General features: G+C 41.2%; 2 protein-coding genes across 14 annotated transcripts in view; one reads left to right on the top strand and one right to left on the bottom strand.

Annotated features, from left to right (window-relative positions):
• The first annotated feature begins 359 nt into the window (after positions 1–359).
• TMEM184C (transmembrane protein 184C) lies at positions 360–14340 on the top strand. Of its 6 annotated transcripts, none has more exons than XM_061584722.1 (9): positions 360–464; positions 1474–1599; positions 3221–3351; positions 4155–4354; positions 8646–8723; positions 10934–11027; positions 12808–12907; positions 13754–13922; positions 14072–14340. In XM_061584722.1, exons 6-9 carry the CDS (start codon positions 10957–10959, stop codon positions 14338–14340), a joined length of 609 nt encoding a protein of 202 aa, XP_061440706.1. In that variant the 5' UTR covers positions 360–464; positions 1474–1599; positions 3221–3351; positions 4155–4354; positions 8646–8723; positions 10934–10956. The 6 variants fall into 6 exon arrangements, with proteins under 6 accessions (XP_061440706.1, XP_061440707.1, XP_061440711.1 ...); XM_061584723.1 differs by having other exon boundaries at positions 360–804; XM_061584724.1 differs by lacking the exon at positions 360–464 and adding an exon at positions 865–908.
• A 6229-nt stretch (positions 14341–20569) lies between these two features.
• The window catches only part of PRMT9 (protein arginine methyltransferase 9), a 42973-nt gene continuing 39376 nt past the window's right edge, over positions 20570–24166 (bottom strand). For all 8 annotated transcript variants that reach the window (XM_061584712.1, XM_061584713.1, XM_061584717.1 and 5 more), the window contains 4 exons: positions 23323–24022; positions 22757–22910; positions 22016–22138; positions 20570–21141 (listed from right to left, as the gene is read on the bottom strand). In XM_061584712.1, coding sequence (XP_061440696.1) covers positions 20926–21141; positions 22016–22138; positions 22757–22910; positions 23323–24022 — 1193 coding nt within the window. In that variant the 3' untranslated portion in view covers positions 20570–20925. The remainder of the gene's footprint in view (positions 21142–22015; positions 22139–22756; positions 22911–23322; positions 24023–24166) is intronic.

Below are 24166 nucleotides of genomic sequence, written 5' to 3'. Positions count from 1 at the left end.
CTGCTTACCTAGTGCAAACGTCGGTTAACTAAACTTAAGATTTAAAACTTTCTGTACATACACAGGACTTCACTATTAAATCCAAAGGGGACTGGGCAACACTGAAAAGGCAATTTCACCTCAGTGCATCGTGTAGGCATAGGATACAAACGGTAAAAATCACTGTTGTCAGTAGGAGTGCAGAGGATTGGCGTGAATGGCAATTATTCCAAGGTAGGCCCTTACTCCTTTACGCCAACCTAACTTTTTCCCGTCGTTCGCTATGTGTGTTGGCGTATAGGAAAAGAGAAGCAGACTTGATTGCCACCTTCCGATGATCCAATCATGCATTGGATCTGTGAACGGCGGGTTGTTTACTCTGAGGTGCCGGAAGCGCTACTCACGTCTTATGCAGCTATGCTTGGCTATGGAAGAAAAAGGGAGGAGGCGTGTCAGCCCGGCCGTCTTCAGTCTTTGAGCTGGGGGTAAGGGGAGAGGGGCGCAGCATCGGCGAGACGGCTGAGCACAAGCCGGCCTTGCCTGATGGGAAGGAGTCTTCTACCCTCGCCCTGCGTTGCCCGCCAGGGGCGGTTGCAGGTGGGCGGAGGGCAGGAGGGCGGCGACCGTGCCGGGCTGGGACTGGCCTGGCGGGTCCTTGAAACGGCGACAGGTCCCGTCGGAACCGAGGCGGTGCTGAGGGCCCCCTCCTCACCACCCGCTACTGCGGCAAGCGGGACCATGCCGTGCACCTGCAGGAACTGGCGGCGCTGGATCCAGCCGCTAGTGGCTGTCCCGCTCTGCGTGTGGGAGTTGCAGAGACTGGAGGTGAGGGCGGGCGGAAGGGAAGGGGCGGTCGCCGTTTCGGCCTCTTCTTCTCACCTGGGGAGAGGAGCTGAGCGCCGCCGCAGAAATGAGTTGACAAGGAGACAGTGAGTGGCAACCCTGGGCGCCTCCGCCTACGGAAAGCGGCAGTGACGGGGGAGGCAGAAAAGCATCCTCTCCCTTTTTTGCGCCTTCGTCTCACGTCTCCCGGATGACTTTGTCTTTGTGGAGGCTGGCTGGCTGGTTGGCAGGGGACATCGTGCCTTGTTTACATTCTAACGTTGGCCCGGGTTGCTTTCTTGAGTGCGCGATACTGAATGCACGATGTGGAAATTCTCTCTCCTTAACTTTTTAGGGTTAGGCGGACATGAGGAAGAAACACATGTGATGATATGCTGCGTCTTCTTTTTCTTCGTTCTAGTCTGGTTATTTCTCGCCTTGACTGATGATGAATCATCCCCAATCATTTTTCCAAGATAAGGCCAGGGCATGCCATTCTGGACATATCTGAGCTTGTTTGGCAAGCATTCTTTTCCGTTTGTTACAGAAAAGAAAACCTGCCGGAAAGGGTGTACCCTACGGTCATGTTGGGCAGTAAAACTAAAAAAAGTATAAATGAATAAATGTTAGCTTGCTTGACCCCAGGTAACCTAAATGTAATGCTTACTACAGATCTCTACCTAACGCTCCTCATCTGGAGCTGTCAGAAGGCAGCACCATGTAGTGAGACAGCAGGAACATCAGAGGAGAGGACTAGAATGCCTGCAGGTGAAGGGAGATTTCTGTTGCTTGTATGAGGTAAAGATCACCTGCAACATACATAGGTTTTCATGTTACAGTAGGGGAAAGGGTAAGGGTGATGTCATCTAGAAAGATGTTGGACTCGTGTTTTTAGTAAATTGTTAAATCAAGCTACCCTTGGGCAGCTAACACCAAGCTTGGATTATATATCTAGCCCCAACAGGGCTTATGATAAGAACCGATCCAACACGTGAGCTGAGGAACTTGCAAAACAGAACTCTTAAAAATGACAACAGCAACAAACAAACAAGCTCCCATACACGGAGAACAATTTGTTCCTTGGTGCGTGGGGAAGTTGGGGGCACTGGAAGGGTTAACTTTCCACTGGTCTGGGAACAAGGTATGTATACGCTACCTTCTCCTGCCTTGCTTCTCCAGAATCTCTCACATGGGACTCTCAACACATGGCCAGTACAGCAGGGAAGGGTTTCATCCAGCTGCTTGGGAACAGGCATAGAGATAATGTTTTGCCAGCTATGGATTTTATTTGGTTTGGTGACTTCTGTCACTAAATGATGGTTGCTTTTTGCATACAAAAACAGTGTTAGTGCATCACAACAGCTCCAATCAACCTGTGAGCTATGGCGATCCCTGCATTCTTGGTTGCTAGTGTAGGTGGAACAGCAACTGAGTAATCGCCATCAGTGCAAATACCCCTCTCCCAGCACCTATTCCATAACACATTCTCTCTTATCACTACCATCACTAAAGGAAGAAACTACCAGGAAACACCTTATATTCCAGTGCAAGGCTTGAAATTTTCAAGTTTCAATTCACCATTTAGTGAACTACTGCAGAAAATTCTGTGCCTTGAAATAACTAGCTTCCTCAAAAGGTGGAGCTATAATAATAAATATTTTATTTATTTATTTGATTTACATCCTGCCCTTTCTCCCAGTAGGAGCCCAGGGCAAATATTCATGGTGTTGTTTTCTGTTCCAAATAAGCTTTTACTGAGACAAAAACGTAGAAGTGGCTAAAGGTGTCTCTGTACCCTCTTCTTGGGGCTGCTTCACATGACACAAGGAAAAATGGCTCCCCACATTTAAATGTTTACAGTAGCATTTAAGAAGATGCATACATAAAAACACACTGGAAATGTGCACCATAGTACATTGCGGTCTAGTAGGTATACTTGCGTTTCCCCTTAAAGTGTTACTGATAAGATGTGGCCAATATGTGGGAACGACATGGCCTGACTCTTCTTGGCTCTTAGGAGTATGTGTACTACTAAGTTGGATCATAGGATAGTAGTGACAGCACCTCTGTCTCCCTCTCAGTATTGGTGACATGCTACCAGTTGCACTTTTAAATGCTCCTGGCTTGGATCGAAAGGAAGTTATTTCATCTGTTGTAGCTAATCATGGCCTTGTCTTTGCTTAAATTTTGTGTCTAATCATGGTTCAGTTACAATAAAACTAATTAAAGTTTATAACACATGTTCTGTTCTCGGACGTGAAGACCCATTAAGTATACTGTAGTAGGGCTAGTTCAGAGAGAGTGGGATGTGGATTGTGATATATAGATTGCTTTATTGGTTTTGCTGTCATTGTTTCTCAAATTTCCTACTGTAATTTCTTGTGCCTTTGTTTTCCTTTTTGTGTGTGTGTTGTTCAAGGTTCGAATCCATACCAAGACGTGGTTTATTGCTGGAATCTTTTTATTGATGACAATACCAATATCTCTTTGGGGAATATTACAACATTTAGTTCATTATACTTAGCCTGAATTACAGAAACCAATAATAAGGTAACTTGTCATATGTGCAGCTGCTGGTTATTCCTTATAGCAATACAAGCATTTAATTAATTGCAAGTGTGTTTTGTTATAACAGGATTCTATGGATGGTACCAAGTTACAGTCTAGACAGCATAAGTGACTTTTAATTTTTTTGTCAGGTTATTGTGTTCACATTCTAGAAAGCAGATGAATAATATCATTAACTTCTCATATTGCTGATTTTTCACATAATACAATCTTCTTATTTGTCATGGCCTTTGGCTAGTACAATAAATATTTTTGAATTGAAATACAATATTTTTGATGACTTTTAATGGGTTTTGGGGGTGATGTCATTTCCATTCAGGTTGTCTGGAAGAATCTGAAGGAGATGTGAATGAGGTGCTTGTAAATGTGTTGCTTTTATTGGCTTATATCCAGTACATCACACTCTGCATAGACATATTAAACTCCATTGAACTCAGTGTGATTAGATACAACCCACTGAACATTAATTTATTGGAAAATAATATGTATTACAGCTAAAAATTGTCATGTACCTAATGTGAATTGTAAGCCCTATAGATAGAGAGCATGGTGTTTCTCTATTCTGTACAGTCCTAGCAAGCTGTCGGCTTTGTATAACTAGCAATAGCAAGGCAAATCTAAAGGGCCTTTGAGGAAGTAAGTCCCATTTAGCACAATGGGACTTTACATAAACTATGCTTAGGACTGAGCTGTAAGGTATATGATAAAATGGAATCTCAGTATAAACTGAGTGTGTTTGTTAGTGTGTGTGTGTGTCTAACTTAAAATCTTTTCTTCTTTGATAGTGGATAGCACTGAAATATCCCAACATCGCAATATATGTAGATACTTGTTGAGAATGCTACGAAGCATATGTCATCTATAACTTCATGGTATTTCTTTCAAATTACCTGACCAATCGGTATCCAAATCTGGTGTTTTATCATAGAAGCTAAAGATCAGCAAAGACATCTAACACCACTGTGTTGCTGTCCGCTATGGGAGAGTGAGTGCATCATACACTTCTTGTTTTTCAGAGCTTATGTTCATGTATTGTAATGGATATTACATCTTTGATTAGTATATTTTTTTTCCTTTTAAGTATTTACGGAACTAGATTTCACTGATATTTCAAAGAGAGTTTCTGAATAATGTGATTCCAAAATAACTTGGGGAAATAGTCTTTCCTGAAAACAGGATTCCTCAGTGAATGAAAATGATTAGTTTTCCCAGTTCCAGATTGTAGCAACTGGAAATTGTGCAGTGTAGCTCCATTGGCTTTGCTGTAACAGAGTGAGGGTTGCTGTAGGGCAGTATAGCAGTTAAATTTCAGGGGGTGACTGCTCACTTAGCTTCTTCCCCCCTCCCCGTTGTAGCAAAGTTATATGAGGGTGGCTGCTGACTAGTGCTTCATAATACAGCAGGATGGAGAAGGGAATGTATCCTTGTAGTGTCAGCATATGGCAGCCTCTCCTGGGAAAGAATGGGAATAACAGAATTTCCTTCACCATATAACCTTGTTGATGCCAGTCGCTTCTTTCCCAGCAGGCTGCTTTTCCAGTGATGATTCTAATCTGAGTTCTTTGATTAGAAGGGCACAGCAGGATATGAAGAAATTAGATAGAATCTTGGCTTGACATAGTTGCTACGATTAAGATGAAGATTTTTCCAAAGTTTCTATTATTGTTTTAACTCTCCCAATTAAAGATGTGCAGCTGAAATTCAGTAAGATGCAATCTACTTGTAATTTGGAACTATCAATTCTAGGAGTAAATGTGTACCATGCAGCTGTGTCCTTCAAAAGTGAGATGTCTGTAACAGATTTTGAGAAATAGTACCATGCAGCTCATTGCATATCTCTGTGCCGTTGGTTAGAACCTAAAAGTAGTGATATTTGTTGGGTCTTTGAGCAGGACTGTGTCTCTATCCTATTATCTCGCTGGATCTGGTTGCAAAAGCAGAAGCAAAAGCAGAATAGGGCTAAGTGCAAAACTTATAGTAGCTACAGCTGTGATGTCCGACTAGGATACACATAAGGGATTTTAGCACCAGTAATGCCACCTCTAAAAGTCTTCTATAATAAAGATCTTGAAGTGACTAAAAGTGATCATAGATTTAAAAAATAAAATGTGTTTTTCAGATTGCCAACTGACATTAAGCTAGGGTTCTGTAGCTCATACCTAACAGAGAACCCTAGCTGATTGCAAGCCAGCATCTTCACATTGAAACTGACAGGAAGAGGGGAGGGGTGAAAGAGCAGTATACAGCTATGGTGCTTTGTACAACATGGCTTCATAAACTATGACTTGGGAAGCCTTGGATGATCGTTCAAACACAGCCAAACATCACTGAAAATGGTTGGAGTTAGTGTAGAATGAATCCTAATTCTACATCTATAAAACTTTTATCCATGCCAAATATACCTATGCCAGCTGTAGGGGTTACTGCTGAGATGGAAACCTACATATGCCAAATTTTTCACATATGGTGTAGCTGTAGAGGGGTGAAAATATATTGGATAACATTTTAAATAATTATTAGACCTATTTCTTTTATTTGTACCCCATTTACCCCAAAAGGCTTCCAGAGTGGCTTACATAAAACAATTAATACATGACAGTCCCTGCCTGCGGGCTTACAGTAAAATGCGCAATACACAAGGGGAAAGAGGCAGGGAGGGAAGAGGGAAAAAAAATCAGGTGCCAGTTAAGAACATAAGAAGAGCCTGCTGGATCAGGCCAGTGGCCCATCTAGTCCAGCATCCTGTTCTCACAGTGGCCAACCAGGTGCCTGGGGGAAGCCCGCAAGCAGGACCCGAGTGCAAGAACACTCTCCCCTCCTGAGGCTTCCGGCAACTGGTTTTCAGAAGCATGCTGCCTCTGACTAGGGTGGCACAGCACAGCCATCACGGCTAGTAGCCATTGATAGCCCTGTCCTCCATGAATTTGTCTAATCTTCTTTTAAAGCCGTCCAAGCTGGTGGCCATTACTGCATCTTGTGGGAGCAAATTCCATAGTTTAACTATGCGCTGAGTAAAGAAGTACTTCCTTTTGTCTGTCCTGAATCTTCCAACATTCAGCTTCTTGGAATGTCCACGAGTTCTAGTATTATGAGAGAGGGAGAAGAACTTTTCTCTATCCACTTTCTCAATGCCATGCATAATTTTATACACTTCTATCATGTCTCCTCTGCCCCGCCTTTTCTCTAAACTAAAAAGCCCCAAATGCTGCAACCTTTCCTCGTAAGGGAGTCGCTCCATCCCCTTGATCATTCTGGTTGCCCTCTTCTGAACCTTTTCCAACTCTATAATATCCTTTTTGAGATGAGGCGACCAAAACTGTACACAGTATTCCAAATGTGGCCGCACCATAGATTTATACAACGGCATTATGATATTGGCTGTTTTATTTTCAATACCTTTCCTAATTATCGCTAGCATGGAATTTGCCTTTTTCACAGCTGCCGCACACTGGGTCGACATTTTCATCGTGCTGTCCACTACAACCCCGAGGTCTCTCTCCTGGTCAGTCACCGCCAGTTCAGACCCCATGAGTGTATATGTGAAATTAAGATTTTTTCCTCCAATATGCATAATTTTACACTTGTTTATATTGAATTGCATTTGCCATTTTTCCGCCCATTCACTCAGTTTGGAGAGATCTTTTTGGAGCTCTTCACAATCCCTTTTTGTTTTAACAACCCTGAACAATTTAGTGTCATCAGCAAACTTGGCCACTTCACTGCTCACTCCTAATTCTAGGTCATTAATGAACAAGTTGAAAAGTACAGGTCCCAATACCGATCCTTGAGGGACTCCACTTTCTATAGCCCTCCATTGGGAGAACTGTCCGTTGATTCCTACTCTCTGCTTTCTGCTTCTTAACCAATTCCTTATCCACAAGGGGACCTCTCCTCTTATTCCATGACTGCTAAGCTTCCTCAGAAGTCTTTGGTGAGGTACCTTGTCAAACGCTTTTTGAAAGTCTAAGTACACTATGTCCACTGGATCACCTCTATCTATATGCTTGTTGACACTCTCAAAGAATTCTAATAGGTTACTGAGACAGGACTTTCCCTTGCAGAAGCCATGCTGGCTCTGCTTCAGCAAGGCTTGTTCTTCTACGTGCTTAGTTAATCTAGCTTTAATAATACTTTCTACCAGTTTTCCAGGGACAAAAGTTAAGCTAACTGGCCTGTAATTTCCGGGATCCCCCCTGGATCCCTTTTTGAAGATTGGCGTTACGTTTGCCACTTTCCAGTCCTCAGGCACGGAGGAGGACCCGAGGGACAAGTTACATATTTTAGTTAGCAGATCAGCAATTTCACATTTGAGTTCTTTGAGAACTCTCGGGTGGATGCCATCTGGGCCCGGTGATTTGTCAGTTTTTATATTGTCCATTAAGCCTAGAACTTCCTCTCTCGTTACCACTATTTGTCTCAGTTCCTCAGAATCCCTTCCTGCAAATGTTAGTTCAGGTTCAGGGATCTGCCCTATATCTTCCACTGTGAAGACAGATGCAAAGAATTCATTTAGCTTCTCTGCAATCTCTTTATCGTTCTTTAGTACACCTTTGACTCCCTTATCATCCAAGGGTCCAATCGCCTCCCTAGATGGTCTCCTTAAAGATCGATGATAGCAGTTCCCAAGATGATTCTTTTTCTTGTCTCATTCCCTCAGAGTAAGACGGTGTTTCAGAAACCCCTATGATGGCACATGGGGGAGGGATCATCATTATGTATGAAATAATAAATAATAATAAATTATGTATGAAATAATAAACTCATCAGTTGTTGTTAGGCTATAAAATTGCTGCAAGAAGAAAACATGAAGTATTAGTTGGCAACTTCTTACTGACAGCTAAGGTACTGGTAAATTGTTAGAAGAACAGCTTGCTTCATAGTTTGGACAAAAGGCTGAGAAATGTGGCATATGTTACTTTAAGACCACATTTGTGGAATGTGAAAATACACTTCAGATCGTGATGATGATGATCTTCAATTTGGACTGCCCTCTTAACAACTGAAATGGGGTTAAGTCTGAAGAAAATGTCCAACAAGAAGTATTAAACTATGACTTAATATTTTAGATGTATATGGGCTGAAAAATGTGGTAGTGTGTGAATGTTGGGTTAAAAAAATTAATACATTACATAAGTGGTTTCAACCATATTCTGATCTACAGGAAGTTTGTCATGTGAAATGACAGTTCTGACTACTAATATTTACAATAAAGGTAGAATAAGTTGCATAAGTTGCTGTTTTGAATGTACTAAACTTGCTCTGGTCCTCTTTTGTAGGGTGTTGTTGTTCAGAAGGTGCAAACTTGGTGTTTTGCAGTATACAGTTGTCAGACCATTCACCACTGTTATTGCTCTGTAAGTATGAAGAAATAGTTTTGCTTCAAAGCACTATTTATAGATGTTTCATTTTGCTCTTCTTTTCACTCTCCCACACCTTTTTGCTGTGGGAGCTGTGCAGTGGCTTTGCTCTCGCTCTTCAAACCTTAAAGACCTATTGCACATGCAGACAGACAACTATAAAAGTCTTCGTAAAGTGGAACCTTAAATTCATCTAGCAGATGGTGTACCCCAGTGCTTTACTATGCATAATTTGTGTAAAAATGTTAATGCTCAAAGTAACTTTTCTCTAATACAGTAATTTACAGTGCCTTGCAAAAGTAATCAAACCCTTGACCAATGCTCTCATATTACTGAATTACAAATGGTACATTGTAATTTTGTTCTGTATGATATTTTATTTTGAAACACTGAAACTCAAAATCAGTTATTGTAAGGTGACGTTGGTTTTGTGTTGGGAATTGTTTGTAAGAAACTTAAAAAACCGAAACATATTGCTTGCGTAGGTATTCATTCCCCACATGTTAATATTTAGTAGAGCCACCTTTCATAGCAATAACAGCTTTAAGACTTCTGGGGTAGGTAAGTTCCATCTTTGCACACAGTGTTGGAGGGATTTTGGCCCATTCGTCTTGGCAGATTCGCTCCAGGTCGTTCAGGTTGGTTGGACGTCGCTTGTGGACTGCAATTTTCAAATAGCGCCACTGATTCTCAGTGAGATTGAGATCATGACTTTGACTGGGCCACTATAGGACATTCACCTTTTTGTTCTTGAGCCACTTCAGTGTTGCTTTGGTCTTGTGCTTGGGATCATTGTCCTGCTGAAAAGTGAATTTCCTCCCAAACTTCAGTTTTTTAGTGGATTAAAGCAGTTTCTCTTGCAGTATTTCCCTGTATTTTGCTCCATCCATTCTTCCTTCAGTTTTAACAAGATGCCCAGTCCCTGCTGATGAGAAGCATCCCCAAAGCATGATGCTGCACCGCCATACTTCACTGTAAGAATGGTGTGTCTTGAGGCATTGGCACTGTTAGGTTTGTGCCACACATAGCGCTTTGAGTTTTGGCCAAAAAGCTCTATCTTGGTCTCATCTGACCACAAAACCTTTTCCCACATCACAGCTGGGACACTCTCATGCTTTCTGGCAAACTCCAGAAATGCTTTCAGATGGTACTTTTTGAGTCATGGCTTCTTTCTTGCCACCCTCCCATACAGGCCAATGTTATGCAGAGCTCTTGATATGGTTGACTGGTGCACCTTTACTCCACTCCCAGCCATTGAACCCTGTAGCTCCTTCAAAGTGATTCTTGGCCTCTCTGTGGCTTCTCTCACAAGTCTCCTTGTTTCGGCGCTGAGTTTTGAGGGGTGGCCTTTTCTTGGCAGTGCTTGGATGGTGTGATGCAGCTTCCACTTCCAACTATGCTCACTGGGGTATCCAAACACTTGGATATTATCTATGCATTTGTATTACATTATCTCTCAACTTCTGTAGAAAGCTCTTTGGTCTTCATTTTCCTTCAGATCCACAGCCTGACCAATGATCCTTCAACAGTGGGGTTTTTATCCTGACAATGTGACAGCAACTTAATGGTTCACAGTTGGAGCCAATGGTAAGGTAATTGTGTCCTCAATAGGGCAGTTTCTTTCATCACTGTAAACTGGGAGCTTCTACACCACAGAGGTTGAATACTTATGGAAGCAACATGTTTCAGTTTTTTGTGCTTCTTTCCCAACATAAAACCAATGTCACCTTATAATAATTGATTTTGAGTTTCAGCATTTCAAAATAAAATACCATACAGAATGAAATTACAATATACCATTTGTAATTCAGTAATATGAGAGCATTGGTCAGGGGTCTGATTACTTTTGCAAGGCACTGTATATAAATCAAGTTTTAATTCTTTGCATGATATGTCCTGCTTGTCCCTCAAATCTGCCAAGGTTTTTTCTTCACTTTACCACTCATGGTTTCTTTTGAGGAAACAAACAACTAGCCTGGGTTCAGATGACATAACAATCCAGACTGACTTGTTTGATCTGCAATGCAGCAGCAGTGGGGGAGGAGCGCTGCGGGAACTTCTGAGTAGTGTGCATTAGCACCTTGTTCACATTAAAGCACAGTTAATTTTAAACGATGTGACATGTGAACTGGGCCCTTGAATTCAAGAATCACTTCAGTGCACACGATTGAGCTTTCTAAGTAATGGTTTGTATTAAATGCTTTCAGAATTTGTGAATTGGTTGGTGTATATGATGAAGGAAACTTTAGCTTCAAAAATGCTTGGACCTACTTCGTGTTTTTCAACAATATATCCCAGCTTGTGAGTAACAAGATTTTTGATTTTTCTGTCTGTCCTTGAGGTGATACTGTGTTATCTGTATACATTAAAGATCGTAACTATTATGGTATGCAGGCAAAAATATTTTCAATTATATGCTGTTATCTCTACATACTTTATATATAGAAAAATAAGATTTTTATTGAAGATTAGGTGAGAACTAAAATTCAACTTTGGTCCTACACACAGTTCCTTTGTATTTTATTGTGAATTTTATTGTACATGCATTTACAAGAAGCTGCCTTGAATACTATGGGTAGAATTCAAGGCTAGTCCAACTCAGAGTAGACTCATTGTAGTTAATGGGTATCTCAGATTCATTAATTTCAATGAACTCAATGGGTAGGATGTAGTTGAATACAACCCTCTGAAAGGTGGAATATTTTCTTACATTTATATCTCAACTTTTCCCCATGGTGGTATACATGTGATTCCTAGGTGGTCATTCATCCCTGCACTGATAAGACCCTGGCTTGCTTAGCTTCAGCAAAGTAGTGGCTTCTTTCTCTTTAAGAGAAAGCTGCAAAGAAATATGGTTGGGAGTATAAGAAGTTACATTGTTAGACCTTTGATCCATCATGCTGAGCAGTGCATACACTGATGGAGCAGCTCTCCAGGGTTTCAGACAGGTGTCTTTCGCTAACCTAGCTGGATTTTTTCTGTGACCTTCTCCATGCAACATATGTGCCGCTCTGTCACCCCCTCTTTAGTTGTTTTTAAATGTTTGGAACAAGAATTGAACTGGCTTGCTGTGTTTTATTTATGCTGTGATAACATCTAGAAAAAAAAAGTTCTGTGTGGTTCTCCCCCCCCCCCAAGTGATTAAACATGCTTGTCCCTCTATTTTAGTTTGCCATGTACTGCCTTGTGTTATTTTATAAAGTACCGCGGGAAGAATTAAACCCAATCAAGCCTGGGGGGAAATCTCTGTGTGTGAAGATGGTGATTTTTGTTTCTTTTTGGTATTGTAAGCTTTTTTAATGTAAAACCTGTGACACGCATCTAAATGCATTTGGACACTTAATAATGTGTTCATCAGAAACCAAGTATTAATATAATTCTTGTTTGATTTTATTTAAACTGTCTAACAGTACAATCCTGTGCATGTTTACTTGGAAGTAGTGCATTGAATTGCAGCATAAATATATGAAATATATTATGATCATGATTAAAAGACCAATCCTCCTCTGTGCTTAAAGTTGCCCTGTTTGTTTAAGTTGTAGTTTTAAAAAAAGCTTTCATGTGACTTCCAGATAACTAAGGGTACAATCAGGCACTTTTTAATCTAATTTATTCCAAAGGTTTAGTGTGTACTTTCCCATCAAAATGTATGGGACTTAAAAAATGCTGACATTTTTTTCTGGATCGTTCTGACCTAGAAGAGGGATAATGACTGGGAACTCACCAGAAAATTCTAGCTTCATAGGTGAGCAGATTTCCAGTTTATGCTGAAACTTTTCTCCACAATGACAGATCATCTATCTCTTTCTGAAGATACCTCTTAGCCTAGCACTACTGTTTACCTCCAGGTTCCTTTCTCCTGGGTGATGCACATTCACTGTTCCTATGTGAACATGACCACATGGCTTGTAAATTCCTATTTTTTAGCACTTCATTGATCTGCTTTGGCATCTCAGTATCTTTCACATTTGTCTTTTTCTGACCCTGCAACATAAACTCGCTAGAACATCCTGTCTCTGTCTGGACTGTTTAGTTTTGGTGTGGTGATATCCCAATCGCTTCTGATGTCAATTTTTTATAGGCAAGCTGCACTTATTGCATTGTTGGTGAAAGTTGGTGTTATCTCTGAAACACACACATGGGAATGGAAAAGTGTTGAAGCGGTAGCGACTGGTCTACAGGTAAGCAGGAATTGCTGTTGTAAACATAAGCCTCCTTGCACTCCAAATCCTTCAGAATAGATAAGAATGGGCTGATTGGTCTTTGGAGTGAAAGTATTATGGATGCATGTAGGCACTTGTTTCATGTGGAGTGAGCAATAGTTACCAGGTGACTAGCCTACCAGCTCCAATGATCAAGCTGCCCTACAATGATGATGATGATGGACTGCCTTCAAGTTGATTCTGACTTATGGCGACCCTATGAATAGGATTTTAATGGTAAGCTGTATTCAGAGGGGGTTTACCATTGCCTTCCTCTGAGGCTGAGAGACCATGACTGGCCCAAGGTCACCCAGTGAGCTTCAAGGCTGTGTGGGGATTCAGACTCTGGTCTCTCAGGTCGTAGTCCAACACCTTAACCACTACACCACATACATAGCTGTAAATATGCAGGCAAATTTACGATCTTACAACTTTAAACTGGTTTTCCAATGGTGTGACTAGTGCAGTACTACTAGTAAGTTATGCTGCTAGCATTGACGCATCTCTGTGGCATACATGGCTGCAGACCTTTAAGTATTAGTTTCTGCTTTTTGTTTTCTTTCAGTAAGTGGGAGAAGATAGCAATATTTAATCATCAATTAAATAGTTAGTTGGTTGATAAAAGCTTCCAGTCTTTGTTTTAACCCAACTATGATAATATACACCAGCTGAAACAGTGGGACTGTCAGCCAAGTCTAACTCATCAAGGTTTTTCATGCTATTTTTCCATAAAAAGTAACTTGTGATTGAAGGAGTTCCTGTGAGTAGTATACTACTTGGCTGTAATTGCAGGGTTAAGAATTAATCTGTCTTCCCTTGTTTCAGGATTTTATTACCTGTGTGATGTTCTTTGCTGTAATTGCTCATCACTACAGTTTTTCCTACAAGCCTTATGTGCAGGAAGCTGAAGAAGGATCATGCTTTGATTATTTTCTTGCAATGTGGGATATTTCTGATATCAGGGCAGATGTATCTGAACAAGTTCGCAATGTTGGTAAGTGAGAAGTATAAAAAATGCACCCCTAGCAAATAACTTATGTAAATATTTATGTTCTTTCTGCAGATGCCACATGAGCAGCATTGTAATGTTTTACTATTAACTGCAGTGTCTATGAAAATAATTTTAAAACTTCTTGCTTTTAGGAAGGACAGTTTTGGGGCAGCCAAGGAAAATGTTTTTTGGTGAAGATTATGAACATAATGAACATACGAGCTTGCTGTCATCATCCACCCAGGATCTGATTTCTGCTGCCTCTTTCATACCATCATCTCCTGTGGGTCATTATCAAGGATTTGGACATACCATGACTCCAACAATGCCTACTGAGCCAACATCTGATGGCTTGTTTAAATCTACAGAACAGAGTGAGAATCCCCCTATTCCAACAGAGAAGCCTCTAGATGAAAGTTAGACACCTCTTTCTTCAAATGGTTTGGGATTTGCCTAGACAATACTTGCTACATTTTTTTTTTTGGCCTTGGAAGCCCTATTTTTTCCAGAAGAATGTCAGCTGTGCCAAGCAGCACATGTATGAGTGGTTGTATGAATGAGTGTGTGATTGTGTATAAAATATGAGCTTTGTTATTTATTTTATTTTTATTATGTGCCTGGGCGATAGGATAGTGTGCTGGGAGGGAGGACCAAAGGGGGCCCCAATTAGTGCAGTGACGGGTAATGGGAGGTATGGCGTTGTGAGGAAGACATGCCAGTTAAGGGGAACTCGACCCAGACAATTGGTGGCTGTGCCGTGTTCCGGTCCTCCTCACATCCACAGGATTGCTGGTAGTCTTATCAGCCAACCCTCGGATCTCCAGTTGCTGCTTCTTAATGCCAGATCGGTAAATAATAAAACCTCCCTCATCCATGATTTAATTATGGATGAGGCGGCCGATCTGGCATGTATTACCGAAACCTGGGTGAGCGATCTGGGAGGTATTAATCTCTCCCAGTTGTGCCCACCTGGATATTCGGTCCAGCATCTGGGTAGATCCGAGGGTCGGGGAGGGGGAATTGCTGTGGTCTATAAAAGTTCCATTCCTCTCGTTAGGCACCCTATCCAGGTGGCTAATGGCCTGGAGTGTCTGCACATTGCGTTGGGTCAGCGAGACAGACTGGGAATACTGTTGGTGTACCGTCCACCCTGCTGCCCAACAGCTTCCCTAACTGAGCTGACAGAGGTGGTCTCGGATTTGGTGTTGCGATCCCCCAAGCTTCTGGTATTGGGGGATCTCAACATCCATGCCAAGGCCGCCTTGTCTGGAGCGGCTCAGGACTTCATGACCTCCATGACAGCCATGGGGCTGTCTCAATTTGTTACTGGCCCTACGCATGTGTCAGGACATACTCTAGACTTGATTTTTGCCACTGGGTTAGGGGATGGTGATCTGGGAGTAAGGAATTTTACATCTATTCCTTTGTCATGGACAGATCACCGCCTGTTGAGATTTAGACTCACATTGTCTTCTCCCCTCTCCAAGGGTGGAGGACCGATTAAGATGGTCCGTCCCCAGAGACTAATGAATCCTGAGGGATTTCAAAGGGCTCTAGGGAATTTTCCGGCTGATAAAACTGACGATTCTGTCGAAACCCTGGTCACTCTGTGGAATACGGAAATGACCCGGGCAGTTGACACAATCGCCCCGATGCGCCCTCTCCGTTGCAGAGCTCAATTGGCTCCTTGGTTTACCTCGGAGCTAAGAGCGATGAAGCAAGAAAGGAGACGGCTTGAGTGCAAATGGAGGCAAACTCCCGACGGCTGTAATTATGCTCTTGTGAAGGCCTCTACCAAATGTTATGTGAAGGCAGTGAGGGCAGCGAAGAAGCAGTACTTTGCTGCCTCCATTCAGTCATCTTGTAATCGCCCAGCGGAACTTTATAAAGTTGTCCGGGGACTTCTACATTCTGGTTCTCCGGATGCAATACAACCATCAATAGCCCGCTGTAATGAGTTTGCGAGGCACTTCCAAGATAAGATCACTAACATCCGCCAGGACCTTGACTCCAATATTGTAGCAGTTGAATCTAATGAGGTATCCAGAACACAGTCTTGTCCGGTTTTATTGGATGAGTTTCAGTTGGTACAGCTCGAGGATGTGGACAAGGTGCTCGGACAGGTGCGGGCGACCACTGCTGCTCTGGATCCTTGCCCCTCATGGCTAATAAAAGCTAGCAGGAATGGAACAGCCAGTTGGGCCAAGGAGGTGATTAATGCCTCTTTACGAGAGGGAGTGGTCCCACTCTGCCTGAAACAGGCGGTGGTGAGACCGCTCTTAAAAAAGCCCTCCTTGGACCCTGATAATTTTAACAACTATAGACCAGTAGCAAATGTTCCATTTCTGGGCAAGGTTCTAGAGCGTGTGGTCGCTCACCAACTCCAGGCTCTCTTGGATGAAACTGATTATCTGGACCCATTTCAATCGGGCTTTCGGCCGGGGTTTGGTACAGAATTGGCCTTGGTCGCCCTGTATGATGACCTCTTGTCGGGAGAAAGACAGAGGGAGTGTAACTCTGTTGGTTCTCCTTGATCTCTCGGCGGCTTTTGATACCATCGACCATGGTATCCTTCTGGGGCGACTCACGGACTTAGGAATTGGAGGCACTGCTTGGCAGTGGCTGCACTCCTATCTTGGGAATCGCCTCCAGAAGGTGATGCTTGGGGAGCATTACTCGAGTCCCTGGGTACTCCAATATGGGGTCCTGCAGGGTTCAGTTCTGTCCCCCATGCTCTTTAATATCTCATGCTCTTTAATATCTATATGAAGCCACTGGGTGAGGTCATCAGGAGTTTTGGAGTGCGTTTTCAGCAATATGCTGATGATACGCAACTCTACTTCTCCTTTTCATCTTCCTCAGGTGAGGCTGTCAATGTACTGAACTGCTGCCTGGCCGCGATAATGGACTGGATGAGAGCTAATAAACTGAAACTCAATCCTGACAAGACTGAGATGCTGTTGGTGGGGGGGTACTCTGCCCAGGTGGTTGATGTCAGACCTGCTCTGGATGGGGTTACACTCCCCCTAAAGGAGCAGGTCCGTAGTTTGGGGGTCTTATTAGATCCGCTCCTGTCACTTGAGGCTCAGGTAGCCTCGGTGGCACGGAATGCGTTCTACCAGCTTCGGCTGGTAGCCCAACTACGACCCTATCTGGACAGGGAGAACCTCGCCTCAGTTATTCACGCTCTGGTAAACTCTAGATTGGATTACTGTAATGCACTCTACGTAGGGTTACCTTTGAAGACGATTCGGAAACTTCAGCTAGTGCAGAATGCTGCGGCCAGAGTCCTTACTGGGACGAAGAAATTCGACCATATAACACCTATTCTGGCCCAACTGCACTGGCTACCTATATGTTTCCGGGCCAGATTCAAAGTGTTGGTTCTTACCTATAAAGCCCTTAATGGCATCGGACCGCAATATCTGATGGAACGCCTCTCTCGCTATGTACCTACCCGTTCACTGCGCTCGACATCTAAGGCCCTTCTCCGGGTCCCAACTCATAGGGAGGCCCGGAGAACAACAATTAGATCTAGGGCCTTTTCAGTGGCGGCCCCCGAATTATGGAATGCCCTCCCAGATGAGATACGCCTGGCACCTTCTTTGTCATCTTTTCGGCGCCAGGTAAAAACCTACCTCTTCACCCAGGCATTTTAAGTTTAAATTTAATTTTATTTTAAATTTAACTGTAATTGTATTTTTATTTTAATTTGTATTCTAGTTTTGTTTTTAAATATGTTTTATTGTATGCTGTAATCCACACTTGTTCGTTTTTAAATGTGGTTTTATCTTGCTGTACACCGCCCTGAGAGCTCGTTGCTATAGGGCGGTTTAAAAGCGTAATTAAATAAATAAATAAATAATAAATAAAACAAGACAAATGGAATTTAATTTTAAATAGTAAATCGCTGAACTATCATTGAAAGAGTGTATGCTGAGACGAAAGATGAATACAGAAATATAGTTTGTTTTAGTGCTATAATATAGTATTAAATCAACTGTTTTGAGTAACTTTGATAGATGTACCTAAAGATACTGATCCAACATAATGAAATTATTACAGTGAGTAGCAAATGCTGTCTGGAGATGATAGGAGGTCTGATTATGACTCCCATCTCAAATTGTCCCATTCCAGAATACTGTCTCATCAGCATGCCAGAAACTTTACAGTGCTGTTACAGACCTTAGTTGGGGTAGTAAATTAAATTATTCTCATAATATTGGCATATATGTGCTGCACAATCCAGTTAAACAGAAGTACTTGGATTTAAGCATTGTATGCCGTATTGGCTCTAAGTTTAAGTGTATCTTCATCTTATGCATTGGAGCTTGCTCTAGAGTGGAAGTTTAAAAGCATTCTAATCAGGATTCTAAAATGGAATAAGACTTTTCTTACTGAAAAACTGATTGGTATTCTTGCATTTTTACCAGTTTCAAAAACCTCATAGGATATTTCCCAATGGTTTGCCAAATAATCTGTGCTCCTCTTAGGGTGTAGATACTATTTTAATGACTCTTATTCTTGAATTCATTCCAAAAATGTGTCCAGAATCAAGTAATCTTTGTAATACTAATACAGAATGTAACAATTTGTTTTAAGGACTTTATTGCACATCTGGTTAACAAAACAGACTTTTCTGACCCATGACCACATTTGTATCTGCATTGCATGCTTGCTGTTTTACCTTCATATAAAAAGCTGCAGCAAGGTTTACATTTAAGTGGCATCTTCAGAAAGAACTCTATTTTTAGCAGTCGGATGCCATTCACAGGACTTGAGTTTTTAACTGCTATGTGGATGCTACAGTGAAGTCATCCTACAAGTGCTTTTGCAGTACTAGTGTGTTATGTAAATACTTGGCCTTATTCATTAGGCTGTATATTCTATGGCTAAATCTGGTGTGTCCTTAAAGTGGTTAAGGGAGCAAATCATATTTATTCATTGCCTTTATTGTATATAAACAAAGTTTTATTTAAACTCTTATGTTGTATTTCTGTAATGCTGAGATTCAAAAATAATCTCTAAAGCTGCTTTTCATAGTAAAGCTTTTTTATACAATGGGTAACTGATTCCATTGGTGTCACATCCTCCAAATCAAGAGAAGGCCAAAAGGTAGTGCTCCCCAGTGGTTTAGTTTGATAAATATGTGGGTTTAGGTCCAGCCCTTACCCAAAGGGTAAGTAGGAAAAAAGGATTCTTCACAAAGGTGTATAAACTCCAGGAAGAGAGGGAAAGGACTCTGGATTATGATATGAAGGTACACTGTGTTCTGGCAATAAGAATTCTCATAGGCTTCCCAGTCTTGCTTTTCAACCAGGTATTTGCACCCCAGGATTTGTTTCCATCCATGCCGTCTGGGAATGATACCTGCAAGCCATACTTAAACATCAGCATAACATTGAGCATGGCCTAAAGATGGTGGGGAAATCCCTTGTGGTGACCCTTCTTAGGGTCTCACCAAGTTTATTATTTTTACTTTGTTTACCAGCTCTACATTGCAAAGGCAGCCCTAGAGAGGGGAACGTTAAAACCAAATCAACTTGCCCTTTTTGCTCAGCTGTTTTGATAGTAGGTGGATGCTGTTACTACAAAAGATGCCCCTCAAGGTCAGCCCCCCTTCAATGTTCCCAGCACAAGGAGAAAAGCGATCCATGCTGGTCAAGATACCTTGGCTATAACAGTAATAACATTGGCTTGATAATGATGCTTTACACAAACAGAACTACTGCATCTCCCTGCCTCTATAAGATTAAAAACAGCAACTATTTGGTAATTTAGAGAGAGATGGCACATGCATCATACATCTCAGGCACATGACTTCCCCCAAAGAATCCTGGGGACTATAGTTTGTTAAAGGTGCTGAGAATTGTAGCCCTGTGAGGTGTAAACTACAGTTCCCAGGATTCTTTGGGGGAAGTTGTGCTTTAATAGGATGGTGTATATACAGCCTGAGATGTTGAAATGGGCAGAGTTGGAGAGTACCAGAACTGCTGAAAATGGAGCCTCAGCTACCCCTTTCAAAAGATTCAACAGTGATGTATGTAGGCAAGGGAGCTTGAGTGTAGCATTTTATTTTCCTTTGCAATTGGCTCTAGCAAGTATTTTGGCATCTATCAATTTGTTTTTCCATAGCTTGCTCTGTCAAAGTCTTTCTTTTTAAAGTTTACAAGTACTTTGAATGTTGCATAGGTGCAACTACTACAATAACAACTGGAGTGCTTTTGCATGCAGATAGTGCTCCTGATCCATTTTTTTTTCATGAAATGGATTTCTAATAGTAGTTGTCCCAGCACATTTGACAGATGTGGCTACTGAACTAGGTCCAAACCATTAAATCATGCTTTTTTAAAATGTTCATTTTCTAGAGTACAACTGGATATTATCAAGTCAGCCCTAAAATACTTTTTGCCCTTCCTGAAAATACTGTTACTAGCTCTGTATTTGCTAGTTTCACAAAAAAAAAATTAGGGGCAAGCAATGTACCTGAGCCGATTACTTATCCCCCCCCACTACTTATTTCAGTAACTGAAAAGTCTGTTTTTCCAGGAAAGTGTGTATATTGGTAGTAAATCTATAAAACATTGTTGCTGCCCATCTAAATTCATTATTGCTCTATTAACCTTCAAAGTGAGATGCGAACAGGCAGGTTGCAGCATTCCATATAATTTTACTTTTTATGCTCAAATTCATACAAATTTTCCAAAGGCAGGGGAAACTATGAATATTAAGTTACTTAGCACTGTAGACACCTTACACACACTCATACTGTCAGCCTTCCAGGTAGAAACTCATTCTTCTCCATCTTTATAGTCCACGGTTTTGTTGTCACAGAAAAAGATTGAAGTTGTTGCTAAACCAGCGCTAAATTTCACAATTGTTCAATAGAAGCTGATATCAAATAAGAAAGTGTAACGCTAGGACATGATTAACTTATGTATAAAAAACTAAAATTGGGCTTTTTAAACACTAAAATCAAACAAAAAACCCTGTAGCTGATGGCGGTTTACTGTTTTACTGTAATGCTAACATTACTTTTGTGATACTGAATGCTGAGCACAAGTTCATCTCCTGCTTGAACTTGAATAGGCTTATCTAATACAACAGCAGCTTGCTTCCAGTGGGAGGACTTGCTTGATGTGTCCAAAACAGTATCTTCATCTAGATACACTTGATACCAAAACGGAATTCCAGTCACTTGGCCTGCTTTACAAACTTCTACCTACAAAAGTAAGATATTTGATATTACTGTACAGCAATTGACTTTTCCCCACAAAAGAAAAAAAAGTGTTCTTCAAACTAAAGCTTGCTTGAGGGAAATTTTTCTTTTGGTATATTTACACCTAGCGTTTTCAAACAGCAAGAGTTTATTTTCAGTGGTATAGTATTTCTCTTTCATGCAGCTTGTATTGTCACTCTAATCAGGATCAAACTTGCTTTTTGCTTCTTTTGAGGAAAGGAGGAGGGGAGATAATACAGAAAAATACAAATTTGTATGTTACTCCAGAATCCTTTTCTGGATACTTTAGCAGGACTTAAACAGTTAAGTGATCTGGTCATATACAGTAGGGCCCCACTCATATGGCAGGTTAGGGACCAGACCCCCAGCGACGCCTAGCCATGCTGCCTTGGGGTGATGGGAGTTGTAGGCCACATTATTAGCTATCTCTGAATTGACTCATCTAGCTTCACTGTACAGTACAATCCCTGTGTACCTCTAGATTTGAGACAAGGCAATCTGCCCCATCCCTAGTTTTTCTTGAGTGCGTGAATGGCACAGGTTCATTTGGTTTCCCAGCCAGAACTGGAACAACTTACTCTTACTACAAACAGTAAACTCCCCACACATCGAACCAAATGAGCAAATTAAGAATACAAACTAATGAGCAATATAAATGGCCTGATAATCCCACTCATGTGATTTTCTGCTTTAAAAAGGGTGCAGTTTAAGTGAAGTACTAATACCATAAGTATCGGGCACAGAACATGCCAGATCCCTGTGCAATTTCATAAAGGTAACAACTGTAATCAGGTTAACAAAGTTACAAATGACAGGGTAGTAAATGAGAACATTATATACCATTTTCTGGATTTACCTTAACTTCTCTACTAGAACTATATAAATATGGATTCATGAGATCCACTCGCAGAAGTTCCACTGATTTGCTTAAAGGCATATATGGTAGCGTAGACAAATCCAAAAAAACACGGACAGGCACCTGAAATGGAGTATATCACATTCTGAGATTAATAATATCATTGTCATGCTTTTCAAAAGCTGTGTTGTGCCTCTGGAAAAAGACCAGCTCTATTCTTTGCTAACCTGGGCATACAGTTCCACATCTTATCCCATTCTTTAGGCAAAATAATGCCTATACCGTGCTGATGGATCAAGATGGCTTAAACTGCCCTATTTTCCTAATCTGTTTGTTACATATATTGGTCATCAGTTTTGCTCGAGAACAAACTATTGCAATTCAGAGTTTTCCCTACTTAATTTTGGTTCTGCCCAGCCTTAAGCCAGATGTCTGTTACTGTGAAATAGTGAAAACTATTTGCAAAATAATATTTAAAGAAATTAATTAGGCTTTGACAGATGCACATCCAGTGAAACATATTTTTCTTTGATCACAACAGTTCCCTGTGCCACACTGCAAACTGCTTTTGAAACTTCCACTTTTTTTTAAAGGCAAAAGCCTTCATTCTAGGGATATGGAGTTGAAGGTGCTTATCCTCTGAATTGTGGCCTTAACAAAACATTAAAGCTTTTTGCTGGCACCCCTATCTTTGGGACAATATACTAAACTGGATATAGAAGCATGAAACTCATTTCATACCTTGAACTGGTTGATAAAAGGTGCAATGTTGAAACCGAGTGTGGGATCTGTCCCTTGAACTGCGGTCTCAAGTACCAATGACCTTGATTCCACAAGCATTCCGTACATCTTTACATGCTGTGGGAATATCTTCCCTCCAGAGTGAAGTAAACACCTATGTATGAAAAATATGGTTAGTTAACATTCAGAATTATTCCTTCTGCATTGTTCTCTTGCTCCCTGCGACAAATCACCAAAATTTAGACTGTCAATCAAAAACATTCTGTTGAAAATAGTTTGGTATGGTCTTGAGCAGTTAGTATGACTGAACAGTAAGAACCAACTATCTTCTTTTAGTTTTATATGGCTGATAATAAACCTTATTTTAAAAATAGACCACCAAAGCTACAATATCCTCTTTAATAACAAAAATTCTGAACACATATGGATTCAATGGAGAGCAGGTTGTTTTCCAAGAGACTTTTGGTTAGCATTTCAAATCATATAGCCCTTGCTGTATAACTAAGGGTTTATGGATGAATAGAACAGTAAAAACTAGTCCAGGAAACTTCCATGTCATACGGTACCTGGATATTGCAGCCTTTTCCATCACATCCTGCTGAATGAGACCAGATGTCTCTATGACATCCAAAATTATAATACTCCACAACTTGTCAGATTTAGGCCTCTGCAATACGACATTTTCATCCTGTAGGTGGTTGAGCCAAAACTCTAATGTTTCCTTAGGAAATTTGTTGGCTTCTGTAATCAGGCTGAGGGCTACTTGGTGCTGCTCTTTTTCAACAGAGCTATATGCCTTAACTGGCCCAAATTTGCCTGCAATTACTGGCAAAATTGAAAAGCCCTCTGATACATCCAACACATACAGAGGATCAGGAATCACTGAATTCTTGCTTTGGTTCTTTTCAAGATTCAGCTCATCACTGCGGTTGTCCACATCCATGGAGGGTAATTGTTCATGGAGGCTTAATGATGACAGCACTTTACCTATTGCAGCTTTAAAACATTCGTGATATGTCATATTGTTCAGTAAAGCGATTTCAGTGGATTCTAGCATGCATTCTTGTCTCACACTCTCCAGGGTACTCGCTGTTTGAAGGCTGGCTAGAGCACTGCAGAGCTCAGCCTCGCTGTTCTTCTCTCTAAAGTTTCTTTCCACATCCATCCCATATTCTGAAGTCACAAGAGAAATCTTTTGGATCCTTAGATAGCAGTCTTGGCAGGATATTTCCATTGTAACACAGTCTCCAGTTCTCACAGAGTGATCTTTAAATCACACAAGGATAAAAAATGAAATACATTATTTACTGTGCCTTCATCAGTGAAGTTCTAGCATCCTTCCTAAAATGTTCGCTACTCTAACTGTGGTTTTGCACACCTCCTTTCATCCACCTCTAGTGCTGCTTCTGC

This window comes from Rhineura floridana, chromosome 9, assembly GCF_030035675.1.
Source record: "Rhineura floridana isolate rRhiFlo1 chromosome 9, rRhiFlo1.hap2, whole genome shotgun sequence".
Taxonomy (NCBI): Eukaryota; Metazoa; Chordata; class Lepidosauria; order Squamata; family Rhineuridae; genus Rhineura; species Rhineura floridana.
The sequence above is the reverse complement of the archived record's forward strand: the minus strand, read 5'-3'. Positions and strand labels throughout refer to the sequence as shown.

Coding starts and splice junctions, on each gene's coding strand:
- TMEM184C (XM_061584727.1), top strand. CDS start 10,957: ATGATGAAGGAAACTTTAGCTTCAAAAATGCTTGGACCTACTTCGTGT. Junction 11,028..12,807: donor TCAACAATATATCCCAGCTT/GTGAGTAACAAG, acceptor AATTTTTTATAG/GCAAGCTGCACTTATTGCAT. Junction 13,923..14,071: donor TGAACAAGTTCGCAATGTTG/GTAAGTGAGAAG, acceptor TCTTGCTTTTAG/GAAGGACAGTTTTGGGGCAG.